The sequence below is a fragment of the Mandrillus leucophaeus genome, unplaced genomic scaffold, assembly GCF_000951045.1.
Source record: "Mandrillus leucophaeus isolate KB7577 unplaced genomic scaffold, Mleu.le_1.0 Scaffold490, whole genome shotgun sequence".
Lineage (NCBI taxonomy): Eukaryota > Metazoa > Chordata > Mammalia > Primates > Cercopithecidae > Mandrillus > Mandrillus leucophaeus.
In genome coordinates, this window is record NW_012105254.1 from 2,511,247 (window position 1) to 2,534,383 (window position 23,137).

The window sequence follows — 23,137 nt, forward strand, 5'->3', positions numbered from 1 at the left end:
TAGAATTTACTATTTCCTAGACATTGGTTAAAGCACTTTGCTAATGTTAATCCGTTTAACCTTCAAAACAACGCTGTGAGGTTGGTACTCTCATGCCCATTTTACAGATGAAGAAGCAGAAGGTCAAAGGTTCATTGGCTTACTCAAGGTCACACAGCTGGATTCACACTCAGGCTGTCTGTGTTCCAAACACCCTGCCCTTCTGCCTCTTACCATGCTGGTCATCTGTTGCTCTGCCCTGTAGCTTCTCTAATGGAAAGTGATTGTTAGCAGTGGAGCTGGGACTCGAACCCTAGTCTCCTGACCCCAGGTCTTATGTTCTCTCCACTATACCAAAGTTCTACATAACAAGAGGTTAGACGCACGATTTTATACAAGAGAGGGGCTTCAGAGGCTTAATTAGAGAAGTGATGAAAGCTGTAATTTGAAAGAGAATTATAGATAACTATCAAATAATTTTCTTGTTCACAACCCTTGTAGTTGATCAATTTAAAAACATGCTTTCTGGATTCAGTTTTCTCCTTGAAGATTTGAGGAGATAAGCTTCATCAGTTAGCTTTAGGGGACTCCAAGCTTCCAATGCTTCCCTGTATAACAGAGCCTTGTTTCCCTAAAGCGTGGTCCATGGACCAGCAGTATCGGCATCACTTGGGAGATAGTTAGAAATGCAGAATGTCAGGCCTCACTCCAGACCTCCTGAATCAGAATCTGCATTTTAATAAGATTCCCACCTGATTCATGTGCGCATTATAAATTGAGAAACATGGCAGGCTACCCCGGAAAGTGTCAAAGTGGAAGCCTAGAAGCACACCATTCTTACAGAAACTAGTTGGGGATGGGAGTACTGCTCCACAAGTCCCAACCATAGCAAAATTATGAGGCACAAGAATTGGGTCCTTGACTCAGTACCTGCTCCCATCTTCCAAGTTGCATTTCCCTTTCCCCTGCGTGTCCTTTAAAAAGTTGTCTTTCCCAGGCTACCCTCTTGGGTTTATTGTTTATTCTGCATATGATAACTCTCTTATTCTTTCCTACCTAATATAGTCCAAACCTCCATTTCCAGATGAAATTTCTCTCACGAGCTCCAGATCCATAGTTTCAACAATGTACCAAAAACCTCTGCTTGAGAAACCACTTTATTGTCTCTAGTACCTCTATGTTAAAATATCCAGAACCGGGCCGGGCGCAGTGGTTCACACCTGTAATCCCGGCACTTTGGAAGGTCGAGGCTGGTGGATCACTTGAGGTCAGGAGTTTGAGACCAGCCTGGCCAACATGGTGAAACCCCACCTCTACTAAAAATACTAAAATTTAGCTGGGTGTGGTAGTGCATGCCTGTAATCCCAGCTACCAAGGAGGCTGAGGCATGAGAATTACTTGAATCTGGGAGGTGGAGGTTGCAGTGAACCAAGATCGCACCCCTGCACTCCAGCCTGGGCGACAGAGCAAGACTCAGTCTCAATAAAAAAAAAGAAAGAAAGAAAAAAGAAAAGAAAAACAAAAAATATCCAGAACCAAACACCTTGCTCCATCCAAAGCCTCCTGTGTCCTGTATCTCAAATACCCTTAACAATTCCACCATTGACTCAGCCTCCCAAGTTAGACACCTGATGCCAAAGTTTTCCTTAAAAATTATAAATCATTATATTACTCCCTACTTAACCTTACAGTGATTCATAATCACCTGCAAAAGTAGGTCCAAACTTCTTCCTGTAGATTGCATCCAAAGCCCAGAAGGGTCCGGTTTCTTCCTATATTTCAGATCGCCATTTTTCCCCCTTTGATCCCTCCCTCCACCACTGTACCCCTATCCCCTCCAGTATTCCTCCAGCACACTAATCTTGAACATACCTTTCCTCCTTGTGTGACTGCTCAAACCTCATTCCCTCTGCGAATCCTTTCCTGGATTTCTCCTCCTCCCCCTTTCTGTGCTGATTTTATAGTTTTTACACTTTTATCCTTCCATATTTCACACAGTTTTGTAATGATTTCTTTTCATATCTGTGTGATAGATTTGAGTCCTTGAGGAGAGGGAGTCTGTCATTTATTTGTCTTTCATCTTTATGTCTCTAGCTTCTAGCACAATGTCTGTCATTTAATGGGCATTCAATAAATACTTAATAGATAGGTAATGAATGAATGAATTTAGATGCCTGGGTTTTTTCTTCCTACTTGTATTCTATTCCCCACATCCTCTCCAAAGATTTCAGCATCATCAAGACATATTATCCTGTGTCTTCCTTCTCAAGATTTAAATTATAGTGATCACCAAATCCATGTTGATATAACAGTGGTTAAGAAGTTTGAATGTGTTATTTTCTCTAAGCAATACAGTTATGTATTAATCCGAATCTCCCAGAGAAAGCCCCTTAGAGCAGGCAGTTCCATAAAAGGAATGTCAGGAACTTCTGCAGACTGGACGAGGACATGTACTGAGTGAACAAGTCTGTCAACGGCTCTAAAGACACTGTCAATGCCATAGAAAAGCTGGCCTTGTTCATCTAGCAGATCATGGGAGTGAGACAGTCCAGTGCCTCTCTACCCATACAATATATGAAGAAAAGGGAAGAAACACACATTGCCTCCTGGTAGGTTAGGGGAGGACTTCTTGTACATTTTTAGCGAAATCTGAGTTCAGACCCAGCAATTAGACAAAAGGGTCAGCAAACTATGGTCCATGGGCTACATCTGCCCACTGCATGTTTTTGTAAATGAAGTTTTATTGGGACACAGCCATACCTATTCACTTTTGCATTACCTCTGGCTGCTTTTGCACTTTGATGAAAGAGTTGAGTAGTTGAGACAGACACTGTTTGACCCACAAAATCTAAAATACGTACTATCTAGCCCTTCCTAGCAAACATTTGCCAACCCTAGAAAACTTTTTAAAGATGATGCTTTTTGACTAGAAATTTTTATAATCTTCTGTTTATTGTCAATAGGTGCTGCCAATTTTCAAAAAATGACTTAGAATCCTCAAATAAGTATACAGCCTTATATGCTGCTTAGACACCAAAGCTATGATAAGATTTGTCAGTTCTTTGTATCACATGGGTTCAATTCTTGACATCAGCTAATGTTATAAAAATAACTACAAAAATGGTTGTGATAGAACCAAATCCAAGACTCTTTTTAATAAAACAGATCACCATTGCTGGTGAGAAACCTCTACTGAATGGGTGAGATGCCATTGCATTTATCTGAAGTTTTGTCTTTATAATCAATAATCATACACAAACCTAGTCAAGAAACTCATTTTATAGTCCTTGGGGACTGAACACTGTGAAATAAACTTTTACTCTTCAGATGTGCTTGGATTTTGTTTTAAATTAAGAACCACAGAAATACATACCATTTCTAGTGGTAGAGGAAAATAGTGCCACCCAGAACTTTCTGAATGTCTCTTTCTGCCCTAGGTCCATTTGTGATGAACACCAATGAAGAGATTTCTCAAGCCATTCTTGATTTCAGAAACGCGAAAAATGGGTTTGAAAGGGCCAAAACCTGGAAATCAAAGATTGGGAACTAGTGGAAAGCAGAAGAGCAGGTCTCGATGTGTCCTAGAATTTTGCCATTTATGAGACTGAGCCGTTGAAGGCATTCCATTTCTAAAGCTTATTTAGCCGGTGCTTCTAAAGAATTCCACACTAAAGTGATAACATGGTTTTTGTAACAAGAAATGTAGTATATTTCCTGGCACATGCAAATAAACCTAATCATTGTTTCTTTAAAAATCAGTGTTTTTCATTTGAAATACCTAAGTTACTAAGCTTCTGTTTAAAAAGTCATTTTGTGTATGTTTGCCTTTTTTTTTTTGCATGTATGGATGGATGTTTTTATTATTTTTGTGCATGTGCAGGTTTTCCAAATCATATTTGATTGCTTTCTGTGTGTCATTGGCAGCAGATGGATGAGCATCTGAGGTCCCTTCTTAAGCAATCCTACTGAGATACAAAGGTCAAAGCTTTGTGCTGGGGTTTCATATTACAGGTTATCTGCTTTACAATAACGGCAGCCCTGAACATTTGAGTCAGTTCTTAAAACTGCCCTGCTATTGGTAGGGACGCAACAGGATTACAGCCAAGACTTCTCTGCATTTTCTGCCAAAATCTGTGTCAGATTTAAGACACATGCTTCTGCAAGCTTCCATGAAGGTTGTGCAAAAAAGTTTCAATCCAGAGTTGGGTTCCAGTTTTCTGTAGCTGTAAGCATTGGTGGCCACACCACCTCCTTACAAAGCAACTGGAACCTGCGGCATACGGTGGAGAGATTTTTTTAATTTGCTGGACATGAAATAAATTTACAGTGCTTTCTGATTTCAGGTAGAAGACATGTCCACCTTCTGATTATTTTTGGAGCATGAGAACATTTTAATTTTTTTCATCTCTCTCTCCCCACCCCTAAGATTGTACGAAAAAAGCGTACCTTGCCTAATTGAAATAATTTCGTTGGATTTTGATCAGAACTGATTATTTGGTTTTCTATGTGAAGTTTTGAGGTTTCAAACTTTCCTTCTGGAGAATGCCTTTTGAAACAATTTTCTCTAGCTGCCTGATGTCAACTGCTTAGTAGTCAGTGGATATTGAAATATTCAAAATGTACAGAGAGTGGGTAGTGGTGAATATTTTCATGATGTTGTACGTCCAGCTGGTGCAGGGCTCCAGTAACGAACATGGACCAGTGAAGGTAGGTGAGCTCAATTTTTAATATGATGAAGTTCTTTTTATTGGCTCATACGGAGGACTTTCTTTGCCCTCACTATGTTTGAAACAATATAAAAATGCAGAATCATCCTAGTAGTGGACTGGACAGGATATATCCTGCATTTGTTAGTGACTGTTCTGTTCCTTAGTCTTATTAAACTTCTGGCCATGAGTATTTGAAAATGCTGGGGTGGGGTTGGTTGTTTTTTGAAGTTATGGTAGAACATGAGCAGTCCGGAATCTTTTCGGATGGAGAAGTTTCTCCTTGGTTGCATGTGCAGATGGCACAGTGGTTTTTTAATGAAACATTGATTTGTTTTTATGACTGATAACTTTGTGGGCCATTTAGTTTCAGGTCTTTGTGAGCAGCAGAGGTTAGTCTATTTGTTTGGTAAATTGAAAATTGCAGTGCTTTCTATGGACATTTTCTATCTGCTTTTGCAAATTACCAATTGCCGCCATTCAGAAAAATGTGTTCTCAGAGAGTGTTTGGTTTTTTTGCTTCGTGAAGGGTTTAAAATTCAACACTAATCAAATCTTTGGTTCTATGAGCAAGCATCAAATAGAGCTTAACGAATGGAGAGTAATGCAAAAAATTAACCAGAACGTTACTGACTGCTGGAACAATATTTAGCCCAATTTTATGCATTTCCTAGATTGTATATATTTTAAGCTTCTATTTTGAAAATGATTCGGATGTAATTGTTTTGACTGAAGTGGTGCTAAATCATTACTGATTTAGGAACTTCTGGCCTTGAAAAGACAATTAAATGTGAGTTTGAGTTTTTGTAGCTGTTGTTTAGGACATGCATTTTCAACAGGGGTGATATCGCCCCCAGCAGGGGAAATTGGTTCGTGGAGGGCTGAAAAAGTTTTACTCTTTTGATACATCACACACAGACGTACATAGAGTACATATGGTATGTATTTTAAAATACGGTATGCATTCAAATGTCGTAGGGGAAAAATGTCTTAAAAGGCTCCTGGCTGGTGTTGGTGGCCTGGCGAAGGTGGGGGTTAAGATTAAAAAATGTTGAACACTGAGCTGGAGGTGAGTAGGAAGTCACCTTGTTTGGTAGCCAGCACTTTTCTAACTTTTCAAATTCCAAATGTACACGGGAGAACTCACAGTGTTCAGCTCCATTGTACTGCCACCAGCCTTGATATTGGATCTCAAGGCCAGACTGTGGGTCAATGGGAGTGTGAATGTAAGCATAGGTAACAGGAGAAAACTGTCTGACTTGTTTGGAGCAAGTAAGACTTTTCAGACTGTCCAGCTTTGTCGTAAGTTCATAAAACGGAAATCCTTTAGATGTGCTGGGCTCCTCGAGTTTTAAAATATTTCCATTTCCCTTGTAAAACATTACTTTAGCTGATGGTATAGCAAAGGAGACTCTGAATTGTTGGACGTAAGTCATATTCTTTAGGTTTCTCAGCTCTTTTAAAGAGTGCAAGCACCAAGAATGTCTCAGGTCTCCTGGGCACTGTGAAGTTTTATTTATTTATTTATTTATTTATTTAAGACGGAGTCTCACTCTGTCCCCCAGGCTGGAGTGCAGTGATGCAATCTTGGCTCACTGCAACCTCCGCCTCCCGGGTTCAAGCGATTCTCCTGCCTCAGCCTCTCGAGTAGCTGGGATTACAGGTGCGTGCCACCACGCCCGGCTAATTTTTTGTATTTTTAGTAGAGACGGGGTTTCACTGTGTTAGCCAGGATGGTCTCGATTTCCTGACCTCATGATCTGCCTGCCTTGGCCTCCCAAAGTGCTAGGATTATAGGCGTGAGCCATCGCGCCCGGCCGGCACTGCGAAGTTTTAAATGCTTTGAATGTACTGTTAATATATAAATTTGTTGAATGGAGCAACGAAGGAAAGCAGCTGAATTTGCATGTGACAGAAAACAAGTCGTTACGCGTGGAGGATGCAGCATTATATACTTACTAATATGATTAGCAATTTTTTTCATTCTATACTTACTAATACGATTGGCATTTTTTTTCAGAATATATCAGAATTTCCTTTAAAAAGTGAAGCTACATATACTGAACTTATATCCACCCAACCCCTCGCCCAATTAAATTATTTCTGATATGAAGGAAAGGATTGCCTATAGTTAAACAGAAATTTTGGCATAGATGTGACAGAGTGGTAAGCGATAGTGAGATGTATAATATTGGTCATAGTTTTCTTTTTCCCCAACTTTTAAGAAAAGAAAATCTAAGAGGAAACAATGTTTCTAAACATTAAAGTTCTTCTTGTTAAAATTAAAATGTAGTGTGAAAACATATTCATGATGGTAATGGTTTAGGATGGTGGTATTTGAGTTTTTTTTGTTTTTACTTTTTGAAATAAAATGTTTTATTTATTATAAGGAATTTCCATGTTCTTCCTCAGTACTTGGTCCATGTGTATTTCTTTCTCCTCACCCTCTCCTCTTCTAACCACCTCTTTTCCAGAATGGATGGTGATGCCCATTTTGCCCCTAGGTTGTCCTCCAGCCACCCCTAGTCCAATTTTCACTTTCTAGCTTTGAACATTGCCCACTTCTCCAGCTTAAGAGTAGCATTGCCTCTATGATAGTTCTAGGTGTCTGTGAAGAATTGTTTTTTTCCTGTAGCAATCATGAAATAGCTACTAGTACTCTGGACAATTGTGCTTACTGCCATTTGGGTGTAAGGCCTCCTAATTTCATTAGTCTTGCCACTTGTGCTTGCAAGGATAGCTGTTTGGAGTCAGCAGTGCCTGGAACATGTGAATTGAGACAAATCTGTTTGAAAATCTCAACTTAAGATTTCAAATCTACTGTGTATACTGTTTAGCTGTTAAGTTTCTCAGTCTAAGAAGAACACGTTTTCCTCTAGAAATAAGGTTAACCCAGTACCTATGCATGGTTCATTAATATAATCAGATTATGGCCTAGATGTGGTATTTATTTCTGTTTCTATTTTCTCCAGTTTTTTAAATACAGCTCAGACAGTCATATACAGTTGTACACGATGTGCACTGCACAGCTCTAGGGTGCTCCATGCATATAGACACATCTGTATGTGACAGCCCTAAGTGCAATGTGGTAGACACTCTGGACATTTGGTAAATAAGTATCTACATCCTCACTCTCCTGTCATTCACATTGGTCTTCTGGCCAGCACTATTTCTGGTTTATTTAATAAACAGTTCTTGTCCACAGAAATTTTGTGAGTCATGAAGACGTGTCACTATTGCAACAAAGGAATACCAGGCCATGGTAGGCTTTCACAACTTTTTTCTGACAGAATTTGTTTCTTTTTGCTTTATCTTCCCTGTATACTACCTTTTTTTTATCCACCCGCTTTCTTAATTACACTGGTAGAAGAATATTGGTGGGTGATGGAGTCATTCACATTCTGTGTAAGACTAGAATCAGTCCAAGATCCACAGGAACGTGGGATACTTCTAACTTTCATGAGAAGCCACATGGCTCACAAGATTTCTTTACCTTTGTGTCGCTTGCCTTCTCCTGAAATCGTCTCTACAGTGAATTGAATAACCAAGGACTGAGGTGTATTTTCCATCTTGAATTCCAGGAAGCAGTCCCACTCCTACTCCCTGCCCTATTTCCAGTTCCAAAGTCATGTACAGGGAAGTCCATTGACTTTGATGTTGGTCAAATGGCCCAGCAAACTCTTGTCCACTTTTCTGTCAGGCACAGTCCTTGGCACAAAAGACATCTGAAATACTTTCCATTAATTTCTTCTTTATTTATGACCTTGTAGTTAAATGTGTTGAATTATATGCTTCTATACACATCTGTTTTAATCCAGTTACTCACTTATAACTGGTGACTGAAACTTATATCACTATAGCATGTTATTGGTACCCAGGATACAATAGAACCCTCGATATCTTACATCTTCAATATAGTATTTCCTTGTATGACTTATTTCTTAACATAAAAATCCTGTTTTAGACCTGTGGATAAACCTTTACTATAAATCCCAAAGACAATTTCTGGAATGAGAATATGGTATTTGCACACACACAGGATTCCATGTAGAACTTGAGGTAATAAGATCTGGGACTCCCAGATACATTTATTATTACCACAAATGAATAGAGGTGCTACAGAAATAGGCACAGAAATGACAGTAAAATTGTTTCTGAGCACATTTCTAGGCTCAACTTTTTTCTACAACTTAGGATGAACAGAGACAGTGGAAACTGTATATAATTGGGAATGTGACTGAGATGAGACAAAGATGAGATGGAAGCATTTCTTCTTCCCTTGCTTTTCTGGTGGTAGGTTCACTTTTCTGTCTTCCTTGCCACTAGTTCTTGCAGTCCCTACCAAGACACTAGGGCATTATACAGCAAAGACACCCTGAGGCCCCCTGCTACTGCATCATGAAGCCTTAGTTGGTTGTGATGTCTTAGTTCATAAACAATCTCCCTTGTCTGTCATTAGAGCTTTCCAATATTTGACAATTCATTCATTTATTTTTTTCAACAGGTATTTGTTGGGCACCTGTATATCTAGGCACTGATCTAGTGGCTGAGAATGAAGCAGGAAATAAGTCTAGGGGCTGGGAATGCAGGAGGAAATAAGACAATGTTTCAATTCTCTTGGAATTTGCATTCCAAGTATGGTGGGTAGAGGCAGACAATATGCAAATCTGTAACATGTCAGGTGTGATAAATGCTATGAAGAAAATCAAGTAGGGGGAGCGGATACAGTACTGAGTAAATCAGAGGAGACCTTTCTGATTCAGTTACGTCTCTGCAGAGTCCTGAAGGAGATAAGAGAGACAGAAGCAACCATCAATGCAGTGGCCATGGTTGGCACAGCAAGTTGGCTTTGATGTCTGGGTATTAGCCAGGGAGCTGGTGTAGCTGGAGGTGGGGTGAATGGAGGCCAGAAGTGCAGTTGTTGAGGTTGGAGAAGTAGCCAGGGAAGATCATGTAAGGTGTGACTGTGCTCCCATCAAACTTTATGGACACTAAAAATTGAATTTTATGTAATTTTCCTGCATCATCAAATTTTTTTAAAAAAAATTTGTTTCAACCATTGGAAAATGTAAAAAATTGTTCTTAGCTAACAGGCCATACAAAAACAGGCTGCAGATTGGATTTGGCCCATGGGTCATAGTTTGGCAAGTGTGTTATATATAAATCATTACACTATTTTATCTCCATCATGGTACACATCCATACCTGACATGTTTTATTTGCCTGTGTATACATTTATTGCTTTGTCGCCGTCTACTAGAATACAAGCTTTTTGAGAAAAGGAGCTCTTAATTGTCTTGTTTACTGCAGCATCCCAATCACCAGTGAAAAGCCTGTAATAGAGTAGATACTAAAAACAGTATTTGTTGACTGATTGATGGACTAGACCTCAGGATTTTTAGATGTCCAGGATCAGGATATGAACTACTGCATTAAATCATCTCCAACATCTACTCTTATGATGGCTGGTCTGACTTCATGATTTAAAAAAAAAATTCTAAAGCATTTTTAAGGCAGTATATTCACCCTGTGCTATTTTCCTATGGGCACAGGATAGGATTTCTGTGGATGTATCAAAGACTCCTCCAGTGTCCTTCCAGGCACAAGCCATCCTATAAGGCGTTCCCTTTTAGGAGCCACAGGTATAGAAGGAAGTCATCTGAGCCCATTATTCCAGCCTGTTGGTAACACAAAGAGAGATGAGCAAAGCAGCATCTGTACAGGGGTCTGGACAAAACTTCAACATCTTGATGTTTTCCTTCATCCCTGAGATCCTTAGAAATGCTACCTATGCTTTCATTTTATGCTAGGTGGTTTGTAAAGTCATGGTAAATTATGGCAAAATACTCTGGTCAGATACTTTATCAGGCTAGGCCAGGATATGCTGTGAAAACAAACACCCCCAAAATCTTGGTGGTTCATAAACAACAGAGACTTATTTATTGCTTATACCACATGACCAGCCTGGTTCATCCGGGGTCAACTCCACATGGGGATGAAGCTGACTGAGTATCTGATCTTGAATGTTAGGAATCACTATGACAGAGGAAGGGAGAGCCCCAGAGAGCCCCACCCTGGCACTTAAATTCTCTGACCCGGAAGTGACACATATTACTTCTAGTTGCAGCCCCTTGACCCACTGCTTCATCTAGCCACAAAGGGCCAGGAAGTGTAATCCCACCATGCGCTCAAAAGGCAGCAAGATGGAAATATTTGACAAACAGTATTAATGACTGTGACACATAGTGAGTTCTTCACATTGGTAACTTCTAAGTGCTTCTGAACACACCTTTGACTGTAGAATGTCAAAAACATTCCCAATTTTACAGCAGTGCTGGAAAATGAATTGTATTGAGACAACTTGGGAGGAGTAGGAGGCGATAGAATAAAAAGAAAAACTTCACTGATTTCTGTCACGCCTCCTTTAATGCATGGAAGAACATATACATTGCTTAGAAAATCACATTACCACATTCAGAACAACTTCAGTGAAGATGGGAAAAAACCATGGCTGGTCAATGGGGTAAAGTGTGCTGAAGGAAGATAGATTTATTTCTCAGGAGGCATCTTCTCCCTGGGAAAAAGAAAGACACATATTCATCTCAGTAAATATTTGTGGAATGTCTACCATGTGCCAGGCATATGAGTGAAAATGATGTTTTTATAAAATAAAGATGTCTTAAGTATTTGCATGTCTTACTAACAGTCAGGGAGTTCAATTTGGCCAGTGGGAAGGATAATTTTATGCCTGAAACTTTGGTAATGTAAATTCTTATGCTGATTCTCTTTTTGTCATTCACTGAGTATTCCTAAGTAACTATAACACTCACATATTGGAGATAAGTATCGTTTTCCCGAAATCTAGGTTTGGCTAACATTGCTTCTGGAAAGAGAAAATGTTGAATGTGTTGAATGTCCCTGTGGCAAATTCTTGCTGTTGCTTACTGTTCCATTATGGAGAGTGTTAGAAAGAGTGTAATTTTGATTGAATGACTATGCTAAAAAAAACACCCTAAATAAGAAACTGCACAAAAAGAATAGAGTGGAATGAAAAAGTGAAAACAACTTTGCAATGGTGTGCTTCATTTACAAGTACATTGTCACAGCAAGACTAGGGATGATTGGGCATCTTAGAGAGTGCAGAGGATGTTGATAAGGAAGAGGAAGAGGAGATCAGTGGATGTTGATGTGGGACACTAGATCCTTAGTGAAGAAGCGTGAAAGAGGGTATGCTGGGCTGTCTGCCACTGGCATAGCAAGGCTGCTTTGTAGAAGGGACAATAAAGTTTTGCATAAGGATCCTTTTCCCATCCAATGGATTATGCTATACTTTGGCAGGAATAGGGCTGTAGCAGTTAACCATTGCCACAATAATGCCGTGTAACACAACAGTCCAAATTTCAGTGGCTTAAAACATCACTACCTTATTTTCACTTATGTCTCTGAGTCAGCTGGGAGTCAGAGGATTAAGGCTCAAGGCATAGGTTGGGTGCAGGTCAGCCCCACATGTCTCTCATCCTTCTTTGATCAGTGGGCTAGCAGAAGCATGTGCTTGCAGTGATGGTGGAAATAGAAAAACGTGCAATCATAGGTGAGTTTCAAGCCTCTCCTTGCATCATGTCTTGTAATGTCTCATTGGTCAATAGGGCTGGGAAATATATCCCTCCCTCAGAGAGTTAGGAGTGGAAATGAAATTGTTTTTAACAATAGCCTAATCACCATAAAGGCTTTGGGTGGCACATTGGGCCCTTGATCTTGGAGATCAGTGATAGAGAGACTGTAACAGACCTCAGGAACCCCTTGGGGTTGTTCAGAGCATACTTCTAGAGGGTCAGGGGTTGTCTTGCCATTCAAGTCCATCCCACACCCATCTGCCCCCACATATCCTAAGCACGGTTATGTCAAGTGAGAACAGAGGCATTTGAGTGGAGCACAGATTTCAAACACAGAAAGGCAGGACATGGCCATCTCTCCCAGTGCTAGATGATCTGGCTGGGAGAAAACCACAAGCAGTCTTCATCAAATTGGAGGAAGTGGAGGTCCCAGGCATTTAGCCCCCTAGTATGTCCTTAAAAAACCCAGACGGCTTTGGGAGGCCAAGATGGGCGGATCACGAGGTCAGGAGATCAAGACCATCCTGGCTAACACGGTGAAACCCCGTCTCTACTAAAAAATACAAAAAACTAGCCGGGCGAGGTGGCGGGCACCTGTAGTCCCAGCTACTCAGGAGGCTGAGGCAGGAGAATGGCTTGAACCCAGGAGGTGGAGCTTGCAGTGAGCTGAGATCCAGCCACTGCACCCCAGCCTGGGTGACAGAGCGAGACTCCGTCTCAAAAAAAAAAAAAAACAAAAAAAAACCCAGACTGCCATGCACACACACTCACACAAATGCACACGCACACACACATTCACACACACACTCTTTTCCTGCATTTGTAGTTCCTTTCCTCAGTCTAAGTTTAATTAAACAACCTGGATTTCATATATATTCATTTAAATATAGAATTGCATAAAGGAAAGAGCCACGGAACCACCAATGGTAGCATGAGGCCTCTGAAATGAAAGACGAGCCCACCCCAACCTTAAATGACCAGGTTTCTGGATTTCAGAGAAGCAAGATCAGACCCTTGGTAGGTTCCATCTGAGAAGCCACAGCAGCCATAGCTACAGCAATAATTATTAGCAAGTGCGCGTTCTCCCTGCCCTAGTTAGTACACCCTATACCCTCAGGTGTCATCTGTTCTAGGTAAAGTCAGACCCTAATAACAAAACACCAAAATGTAAAATGTTGGTTGTTTTTTTTTTTACACACTTCTAAAGACATGAAAAGCCTGAGCAGATACCTTAAAATTCATCTTCTATCTGAAAACACCTCCTAGAACCATTTTTAAAAGGAGATGGAAGCAAGGTGGAGAAAAAAAGTTTGTCTTTGATTTACCCTGGGAAAGTTGTCTTTTAAAAAAATTTTAATGTCTATTTACTATGATTGGAGTTGCTGTGTCTTGCTCTTTTCAAGCTCACCACTCTGGCTCCTAAGGAATATCAGGGCCCCTAAAACACAGACTTCTAAACCCCAACACATAGGACACACCTATGTGTGGAAAGAAAGGAAAGAGGAAAGAAAGAAAGGAATGCAACATTTATTGTGTGCCCACCGTACACCTGACCCTTTCCTACATATGGCCTCATATAATCTCTTCATCAGCTTTATGAGATGACTATTATTAACAATGCCACTTTATAAATGAGGAAATCAAGCCTTAAGGAAGTCAAATACCATATCCTCAGTCAAATAGCTAAAAAAAAAAAAAAAAAAAAGAGTAGTGCCTAGATTCAAAGACAGCTTATTTTTTTTAACTTATAGAGTAAAATGGATTTTTTCCCTTTTGGTATGTAGTTCTATGAATTCTAACACATGTATAGATTTATATAACCACAATAGTTTTGTAATTAGGATACAAAACTATTCCATCACCCCCCAAAAATTCACTTACATTATCCTTTTATAGTCAGACCCTCCTCCCAGCCTCCCAACCTCTGGCAATCACTGATCTGTTGTCCTTCACTGTCGTTTTGTATATTTGGTTCACTGTCATTCTGGTTTTTTGGGAATGTCATATAAATGGAATCATATACTATGTAACAGTTTCAGATCGGCTTCTTTCATTCATACTGCCTTTGAGATTCTGCCACTGTCCCAGTAGTTCATTCCTTTTTATTGCTGAGTAGTATTCTATTGATTGCTGAACCATTCACCCATTGAATGACACATAAATTGTTTCTAGTTTTTTGGCTATTGTGAATAAAGCTACTACAAACATTCATGTACATGTATTTATGTGAACATAAGGCTTCATTTATCAAGGGTAAAATCCCCAGAAGTAGGACTGTTGGGTCGTATGGTGAGCATATGTTTATAAGAAACTGCAAACACATTTTCCAGGGTGTTATACCATTCAAAGCCAGTTTTGAACAATTCAAATCTATGCTTTCTTCTTTCCAGTAAGCTGTTTCTCCAGATGACAGAGTGGTTTACTATATTAGGCAAAGCTTCATCTTGGGGAGTGTTAATTCCAACTGAGAGCTATGGGAGGCAAAGTTACAAAACTTCAGCTCAGACTCACAAATCTAACTTGATCTGGGAAGATACCTCGACAGGTGGGGGAGGGAGAACATCTGCTGAGGAAGGCTGGGAGTGGAGTGAGACTTTGCTACTTGGACCCCAAACCAGGAAAAATTTGGTGGTTTTGGTTTAGCCTGAACCATCAGGTTAAACAGGAAATGCAAAATGCTCTTCCAGTGAAACAGAAGAAGCCGCTAAGAGGTAGAGGGAACATGGAACTATTTGTATTGCAACCGAATCCACCTCCCCAAACCCACTGCAAAGGGAAATTGCTGACTGCAGTGTCCCTGAACTCCAGGGGGAGTAAGAAGAGAACCACGCCCCCAGGGAACACTTGTAAATCTGTAAGCAAATCTAGGGAAAGTTGTGTGAAATGTGTCCCTTCCATAACTCACCCTAAAGCTTCTGGGTATTCTAAACATACAAATTCTATTCATCACACCCTTTTATCACCAAGCTTCCTGAAGGCATATTGCCAACACAATTTGACAAAGAAAATAGCACCAACAACTTTTCAAAGCCTTGGAAGGATAGTCTCAGATCCACGGCTCTCAAGAGTTCCAGGGATGAATTTAGCAAGGCTGGCCTCCTTTTCCATATATATAGAACAAGAGGATTGTTAATAGCATGGGATTGGAATGGCTCAAGAAAAGCTTTTTGCAGCTCTTTGAGAAAAGTAGCCAGGGTTCCCCCTTAAACCTTCTTTGTCGATGGCCTTATAGCTCAAAACCAGCATTGGAACTGGCTATGTACTCCCAAACCAAAGCCTCTTCCACTTGGCATGTATGTTTATATTCTCATTTATATCTTCTTTCAAATACCTTGTAGGATTGCCTTTTGAAAGGATTATAATTTATACTTTTTTGTTGAATTCAGTAGGTTAAAGCAGTACCTATTTAATTTTATTTTGAAAACTCGGTTGTTCTTGCTTTTTGGGAATTTGAGAGGCAATTTAGTCTGTCATTTAGGATGGCATCATATAAAGCAGCCAACTTCATTGTGCTATTTAGCCTGGAAAGCGATATTGTTGATCTTCAACCTTGAAACCTTGAAAAAGTCATACAGGTTGGGAACTGACCTGCAAACGGTCAGGTATCTTGAGATAGGAAAAGGATTTGCAAATCCAGGTCAGCAAGATACTCACACAAATATTTTGAACCCAAGGTATACATCAAATAGATTTAAAGACTCAGACTATTTCTGAGCATGCATCGACCATTTGAAGACTAGTGGACTTGCATGAAGTTCAGGAGTTAACGTGGGTCTTGTAACTTAAAATCAGCATTTCTCATGCCCTAAATTAGTAGTAGAGAGACAGTATAGAGAGTTCCTATATAACCCTCACCCATCTTCCTCTAAGGCTAACACCTGGGAAGTTTTTTAAAAAAAATCCTGATGGCAAAGCTGCAGCCCAGACCCAAAAAATGAGAATCTCTGAGATTAGGATTCGAGCGTCAGTATTTCTTTGAGGCTTATTCCCAGGTAGATTCAAGAAGAAGCCAACATTTTGAACCCCTGCTTTATTTGTGTGTGTGTGTGTGAGAGAGAGCTTTAATGTGAGAGAGAGCTTTAATGACACAAGATGCTTATAGCTACAAGTTATACATGTATTGTAAACTGTATATAACGATATAAAGTGCTAACTAAATAGATGAAGAATGCATAATCACTTTGGCTCAGTTAATCCAATAATTTCCACAATGGGTTCATGAAAAAACTCATCTGACTGGCTAAGTCTTCAATTCTCATTTTTTTTTTTTAGAAGAGTACATATTTTTACTGCAATCACGGGAACTTGTTGCACTTTCCAATGTGCAAGTTTGTGCAGTTTTGCTCTTGATTCTATTTACAAATATCTTAAGCCAGTTTTCATCAAACATGAAAAATGAAGCCTGCCTTTTTGTCCCCAAATCGTAAACAGGTGTAAAGCTTTTAAAACATTAATCTCACAGTTTCAACAATTAATTGTTGAATTCTCCTTTCCAATACACAATGTTTTCGTTCAACACAGATCTGGGGAGCAGTAAAACGTTCATCCCATGTGTTAGGGCTTTAGATACATACTACATGCTTTCATAATAAACTCTACTGTGAGGATGTATCCAGGTTTTAAGTGATTTTCCATAATTTCACTGATGCTTTAAGAAAAAGAGCAACACTATGTTTATTTTTAATGTTGAAAGAAATAGTAAATATACTCAGGTTCAATGGCACTACTGATAGAACTGCTGCTGAATTTGGAAAGAGTGCTGTAAGAAGTCACTTTCAGGTAAAGAATAATTTTACTTTTCCCTCCTGTAATGCCAGATGCATACTGTAGCACTTTAGCTAGTCAGTTCTCCTAACTCTGTGGCCTTTCCAGTTGTATTCAGGCTTTTCAAAAATCAGTGAGCCATCAGATTTACTTTCTTCCCAAAGAAATTCAAATATGGGCCGGGGCGGTGGCTCAAGCCTGTGATCCCAGCACTTTGGGAGGCCTAGACGGGCGGATCACGAGGTCAGGAGATTGAGACCATCTTGGCTAACACGGTGAAACCCCATCTCTACTAAAAAATACAAAAAAACTAGCCGGGCGAGGTGGCGGGCGCCTATAGTCCCAGCTACTCGAGAGGCTGAGGCACGAGAATGGCGTAAACCCGGGAGGCGGAGCTTGCAGTGAGCTGAGATCCAGCCACTGCACTCCAGCCTGGGTGACAGAGCAAGACTCCGTCTCAAAAAAAAAAAAAAAAATTCAAATATGAACACTTGAAATAAATAGGTTATAGAAGGCAAATCAAGTGTTATCAGGTTTAAGAATAAGACAGAAATATGGTATAATAAAAAGATGTCCAAAATTATTTAGACATCAACTACAAGAAAGAAAAAAGAGAATTACTTGCAAAACTATTTAGGATATATCATCTTTCTTAAAGATAGCCAGCTATATTCTTGAAAACAAGATAAAAATTTTCTTGTTTAATCTGCATGTTATTTTCCACTATAACACATTAATTTTACAAACATTGATGTGAGAGAGAAGAGTTAGATAGTTTCTGCAAACTGGCAAACCTGGCTGTCATAGTGTTTTTATTCAAGTTGACCTGATGCACTTCATAGATTGCTAGTTTTAAAATTAACAATGTGAACCCCTGCTTTAAACCCTTCTCAAAGTGCAGTCAGCCAACCAACAGTATCACCCGCGCCTGGGAACTTGTTAGAAACCACTTTGTCAAACTCATTTCCTGGTATGACAATGAATCTGGCTACAGCAACAGGGTGGTGGACCTCATGGTCCACATGGCCTCCAAGGAGTAACACCCCAGGACCATCAGCTCCAGTGAGAGCATGAGAGAAAGAGAGAGGCCCTCGGCTGTTTGGGAATCCCTGCCACACTCAGTCCCCACCACAATGAGAATCTCCCCTCCTCACAATTTCCATGCAGACCCCCTGAAGAGGGAAGGGCCTAGGGAGCCCCACTTTGTCATGTACCACCAATAAAGTTCCCTGTACTCAGCTAAAAAAAAAAAAAAGAAAGAAAGAAAAAGAAATAAAAAAGAAAAAGAAATGCAGCCTCCTGTCTTGGCCCAAACCCACTGCATCAGAATCTGCATTTTAACGAGATCCCCAGGTATACACATTAAGTTTTGAGAAGCAGTACTATATATAAAATATTCAACAGACCACACAAACCTGGGTCCAATTGCTATTTGTCAGATACATGCATGTATTTATTACTTATAAATTCCTTCATCAGAAACATATTACATGCTTATTACTTTAAAAAGAGGAATCAGACACATATCCTACCTTCAAAAAGATCTCAGTCTAGGAAGGGAATACAATGTGTTCATAAATAATATAGTCTAAGTTAGGGACTTCATAAAATGCTTGATGGAAGAAGTGGCATTTATTTTGGACCTGGAATGAGAACTGAAAGAAGATATTCAAAAGACAAGTGATTTAGTGATGTAGTTTGAATACATGAATAATCTCAAGGTTACTTTTTCTATAGCTTTTGGTGAATCAAGTTGTTTTACTTGAAATTAAATTCATACATTTAATAAATATTTATTCAGCTCTTACTATAAGACAGATACCATTACTGCTCAAGTGGCTTTTACAACCTAGTGGGGAAGACAAGCAGATAACAAGAAATGACACAATTCATTAGTGTTACTGGTAGTGTTATGAAGGACAAGGATGGGGTGGCTAGAAATCCATGTGACAGATCAGACCTAGGCAGGGGTGGGAGTTGTGGAGGAGGTTTTCCTGAGTAGATAACATGTAAGCTGAGAAAGATTTAGTTAGACAAAGAGTGAATGGCATTCCAGGCAAAGGAAACAGCATGGACTAAGGTCAAAACAAGAAGAAATCAACCAAAGAACAAGTTGATAAAATGGATGTCCAGTAATATTCCATTGTTCAACTATGCAACATTTTTCATTGCCTCCCAAATTGGGTCAAAGTAGCCCGGTCTTCACGCCTCCAGTCCTTCCTCTTTTTAAAAATTTTATAGAACTATATTGATATAGAATTTACATACTATAAAATTTACCTTTCACTTGTTTTCATTCAAGAATATTAGGAAATTTACTGAGTTGTATAGCTATCATCTACATAAGGTCCATTATGCCCCTTTACAATGAAACCTCCATTCTCACTCCCAGCCTCAGGCAGCCAATAATCTATTTTCTGTCTCTAGGGGCTAGAAACTTAAGAGTGGAATTAGTTGGTGTATAATAAATTTAACTTATTAGAGAACTGCTGAACTCTTTTCCACAGCAACAATACAATTTTACAGCTTCATCAGCCATGTATGAGGGTTCCTGTTCCTCCATATCCCTTACAACACTTGCTATTGTCAGTCTTTTTGTTTATAGCCATTCTACTGGGTGTGAAGTGGTATCTCATTTCACCAGCCCCTCTTCCTAACTTCTTTGCCAGATTCCCCACTCCTAAACCTGCTCTACGCCCAACCAAAGTGAATCCCTTGCTGTTTTGTTTTGTTTTGTTTTTTCACTGAGGCTCGTTGATATCCCCAAATTATGCCTTTCTTCACTCTTGGAATGTGTTACTTGACTGGACATTTTTTTCTGGTGAAGGAGAGGGGCTGGGCTGGAAATTGAGAGCTCAAATTAGTAGGAGTACAGAAGGTCTTTGACTTCCTCACAACATGGGACACTTCTAAGTTTCTCCTAAAAACCCCACCACCATACTTTTCCAAATATCTTGCCTGCCATCTTGGTCACACATGACCTAAATTAATACTTAAGAAGCTATGAAGATGCTCATGCTTCCTCAGGGGAGAATGCTGTGTAAACTTAGAAATTAACAAAAGGAGAAACAACTACCCTTGAAATTGTACCACAGAAAGGAGCATACATTCAAATGATGGTGAAGTCTTATTAAAAAGACTTTAAGCCTCCCAATTTAGAAGCTGGCTTGTGGTAGCCAAGAAATTAGAGAATGATTTGTTATTTAAGAGTGAAATTGCTAGTAGTCTTGGATTAATTACCATAAAAAAGCTGCCGCTGTAATAAAAAGCAGAGATCTGGTAACCCTGCTTCACTTCCTTTCTCTTGATGAAAGCCTTTTAATTATTTTAATTTTGATTAGCACTTCCATCAGAAAATAGGAAGAAATTAGGAGCAATTGGCAAAGGTTTAGTAATTAAAACCACTGAAATCAATGGTTTAAGTATGTATTTGGGATAATCACACTTTTTAATTTTTATTTTTGTCTTACTCAAGTGGTTAACCTAAAGTTCATTATACAAAAATCAACCAGTGCAGAAAGCCGATTGGAAACAAACAACCATTCTTGAACCCTTTGAAAATGTATGCCTTTGATGAATTAGTTGCCAGGTTTCTACTTATGTTTAATTGTTAGTACTTCCACTTAAAATAGCAAAATGACTGTCTGCAATTTCTGTTATTTCAAACTAGGTTTTAAATGCTGGGGTTGAAAGTAAGCTTAAATAACTCTGAGTACTTGAGTAAACACTGCATTTTTTATGATGAGGCAAGTTGCATGAACCATTTAATTACTTTAATTCAATCCAGAGATTTGATATTTTCTCCTGAGTTCTCACAGTTGGATAGTTTAAAAATATTTCTAAGATTGAATTGAAACCTGTAAGAACTATAATAAAACTGTCTGCTTTCTTTCTCTCTTTTTCTTTCTTTCTTTCTTTCATTCTTTCTTTCTTTCTTTCTTTCTCTTTCTTTCTTCTTTTTCTTTCTTTCTTTTTCCTTCCTTCCTTTCCTTCTCCTTCCTTCCTTCCTTCCTTCCTTTCTTCTCTTTCTTTTATTTCTTTCTTTCTCTTTCTTTTTTTTCCAAGATCTCGCTCCGTTGCCCAGGCTGGAGTGCAAGTGGTGAGATCATGGCTCACTGCAAGCTTGACCTCCCCAGGCTCAGGTGATCCTTCCACCTCAGTCTCCTGAGTAGCTGGGAGTACAGGCATGCACCAGCATGTCTGGCTAATTTTTGTATTTTTGGTAGAGACAGGGTCTCACCATGTTTCCAGTCTGGTCTTGAACTCTTGCGCTCAAGTAATCCTCCTGCCTCGGCTTCCCAAAGTGCTGGGATAACCAGTGTAAGCCACCATGCCTGGCCTTGTATTTTTGGATAGTATTGAGCGAAATTTGCCTCAATAAATACAAATCCTTTCAATATGCTTCAACTTTAAAATCTTCAAAAAGCTGCTTAGTTTCATTATTTTCGTGTGGAAGCAGCATTGTCCCAAAGTTTTATTTTGAAGACTGAATTGTGTACGGAGTACTGTCCAACTAGAAGAGAATGAATAATCAGGAAAAGAGAGACTATTGAAAAATGAAACTTAATGGAGAAGTGTTGAATTTCAAAGCTGCCAGAGACATTAGCAATTGTTCAGTTTCATCTCCAGATTTCTTAGATGAAGAAGCTGTGGCAAGCCAATTTCACAAACCCGATCTATGATCCTCATGCTCCCCACTTCTCTCACTCCCAGAATTTTGCCTTGATCCAAACTTTACAGAAAAGTACAAAACCACAGGTATGAGTTCACTGAGCTTCCCAGGCAGTCCTGCCATCTACAAACCCATGTCATTCTGTATTTTCCTCTTGTTTCTGAGGGTGATCCTCTCATCTAGTCACACTATGTCCACTTATCTCTGGCACTTATGTCAAAACAACCCCTCTAGGTCCTGCCTTAGCTCTCCTGCATATGCTTTCTCTTTCTTCCTGTCTGTTGCCTCTTTCCCCCAGCTTATAATTCTCCCGCCTTTATTAAAAACATGCACTCACAGACACACACTCACATCTGGATTCCCAGGTACGATAACCTTGTGGATTCATGTTTTCAGATCATTCTTAGTCCATAGAATATAAAATTGATGGAATGATGGCAAACATTTGCAGATGACAATCATTTACAGAAATGGCACTAAAGCCATGAAACTGAAGCTGCAGGACTTATGGATCTGAGCTAGAAGACAGGGACCATCAAAAATTCAGCTTCAGCTGGAAATGGGCTCTTTGAGTGCACTACATCAGATCCACGAAAGAGGAAGGAAGAGTTACTGCTCATTGCTGCCTGGAGCTGTGACTTCTATGAAATTACTTAACTAAGGGCAAAGGAGGAAGCAGATACTTCCTTGCAACTAGGACTTGAGCTGAGATGATCCCTGAATCATAAATAGTCAACAAGATTCGGATTCAGGACCCAGGGAATCACGGGGTACAACCATAAAACTTCTAAATGTTGGGGAAAGAATAATGAGAAAGAAAAATGAATCTCTGAAAGAAAATGGAACTACTAAACAAAATTCCAAATCACGTTAATTGTTACTAAGAATGACAGCAACAAAATGAATAATCAGGATATGTCATACCTATAAAGTTAAAAATCTAAAATAATTTGAAGAAATACTTAAATATATTTAGAACCCTCAAAGAGATAAAGAAAGAAATAATATTCATAAAATTAAAATGACAAACTAGGGGCGGGGCGTGGTGGCTCACGCCTGTAATCCCAGCACTGTGGGAGGCCGAGGCGGGTGGATCACAAGGTCAGGAGATTGAGACAATCCTGGCTAACACGGTGAAACCACGTCTCTACTAAAAATGCAAAAACAAAATTAGCCGGGTGTGGTGGCGGGTGCCTGTAGTCCCAGCTATTCGGGAGGCTGAGTTGGGAGAATGGCGCGAACCCAGGAGGTGGAGCTTGCAGTGAGCCGAGATTGCACCACTGCACTCCAGCCTGGGCAACAAAACTAGACTCCGTCTCAAAAAAACAAAAAAGCTATATACAGACATACATCTAGATAGATAGATAGATTGGTAAAAGCTTGGCTTCTGCATTTGTGAGGTT

At 39.6% G+C, this 23,137-nt stretch overlaps 2 protein-coding genes across 3 annotated transcripts in view; both read left to right on the plus strand.

Moving 5' to 3' along the window:
* Positions 1-3,734, plus strand: part of PIR (pirin (iron-binding nuclear protein)) — a 115,732-nt gene extending 111,998 nt beyond the window's left edge. For both annotated transcript variants that reach the window (XM_011995536.1, XM_011995535.1), the window contains exon 10: positions 3,417-3,734. In XM_011995536.1, the coding sequence (XP_011850926.1) occupies positions 3,417-3,529 (113 nt within the window). In that variant the 3' untranslated portion in view covers positions 3,530-3,734. The remainder of the gene's footprint in view (positions 1-3,416) is intronic.
* Positions 3,735-3,967: 233 nt separating this feature from the next.
* Positions 3,968-23,137, plus strand: part of FIGF (c-fos induced growth factor (vascular endothelial growth factor D)) — a 40,010-nt gene continuing 20,840 nt past the window's right edge. The window contains exon 1 of the mRNA XM_011995534.1: positions 3,968-4,686. Coding sequence (XP_011850924.1) covers positions 4,597-4,686 — 90 coding nt within the window. The 5' untranslated portion in view covers positions 3,968-4,596. The remainder of the gene's footprint in view (positions 4,687-23,137) is intronic.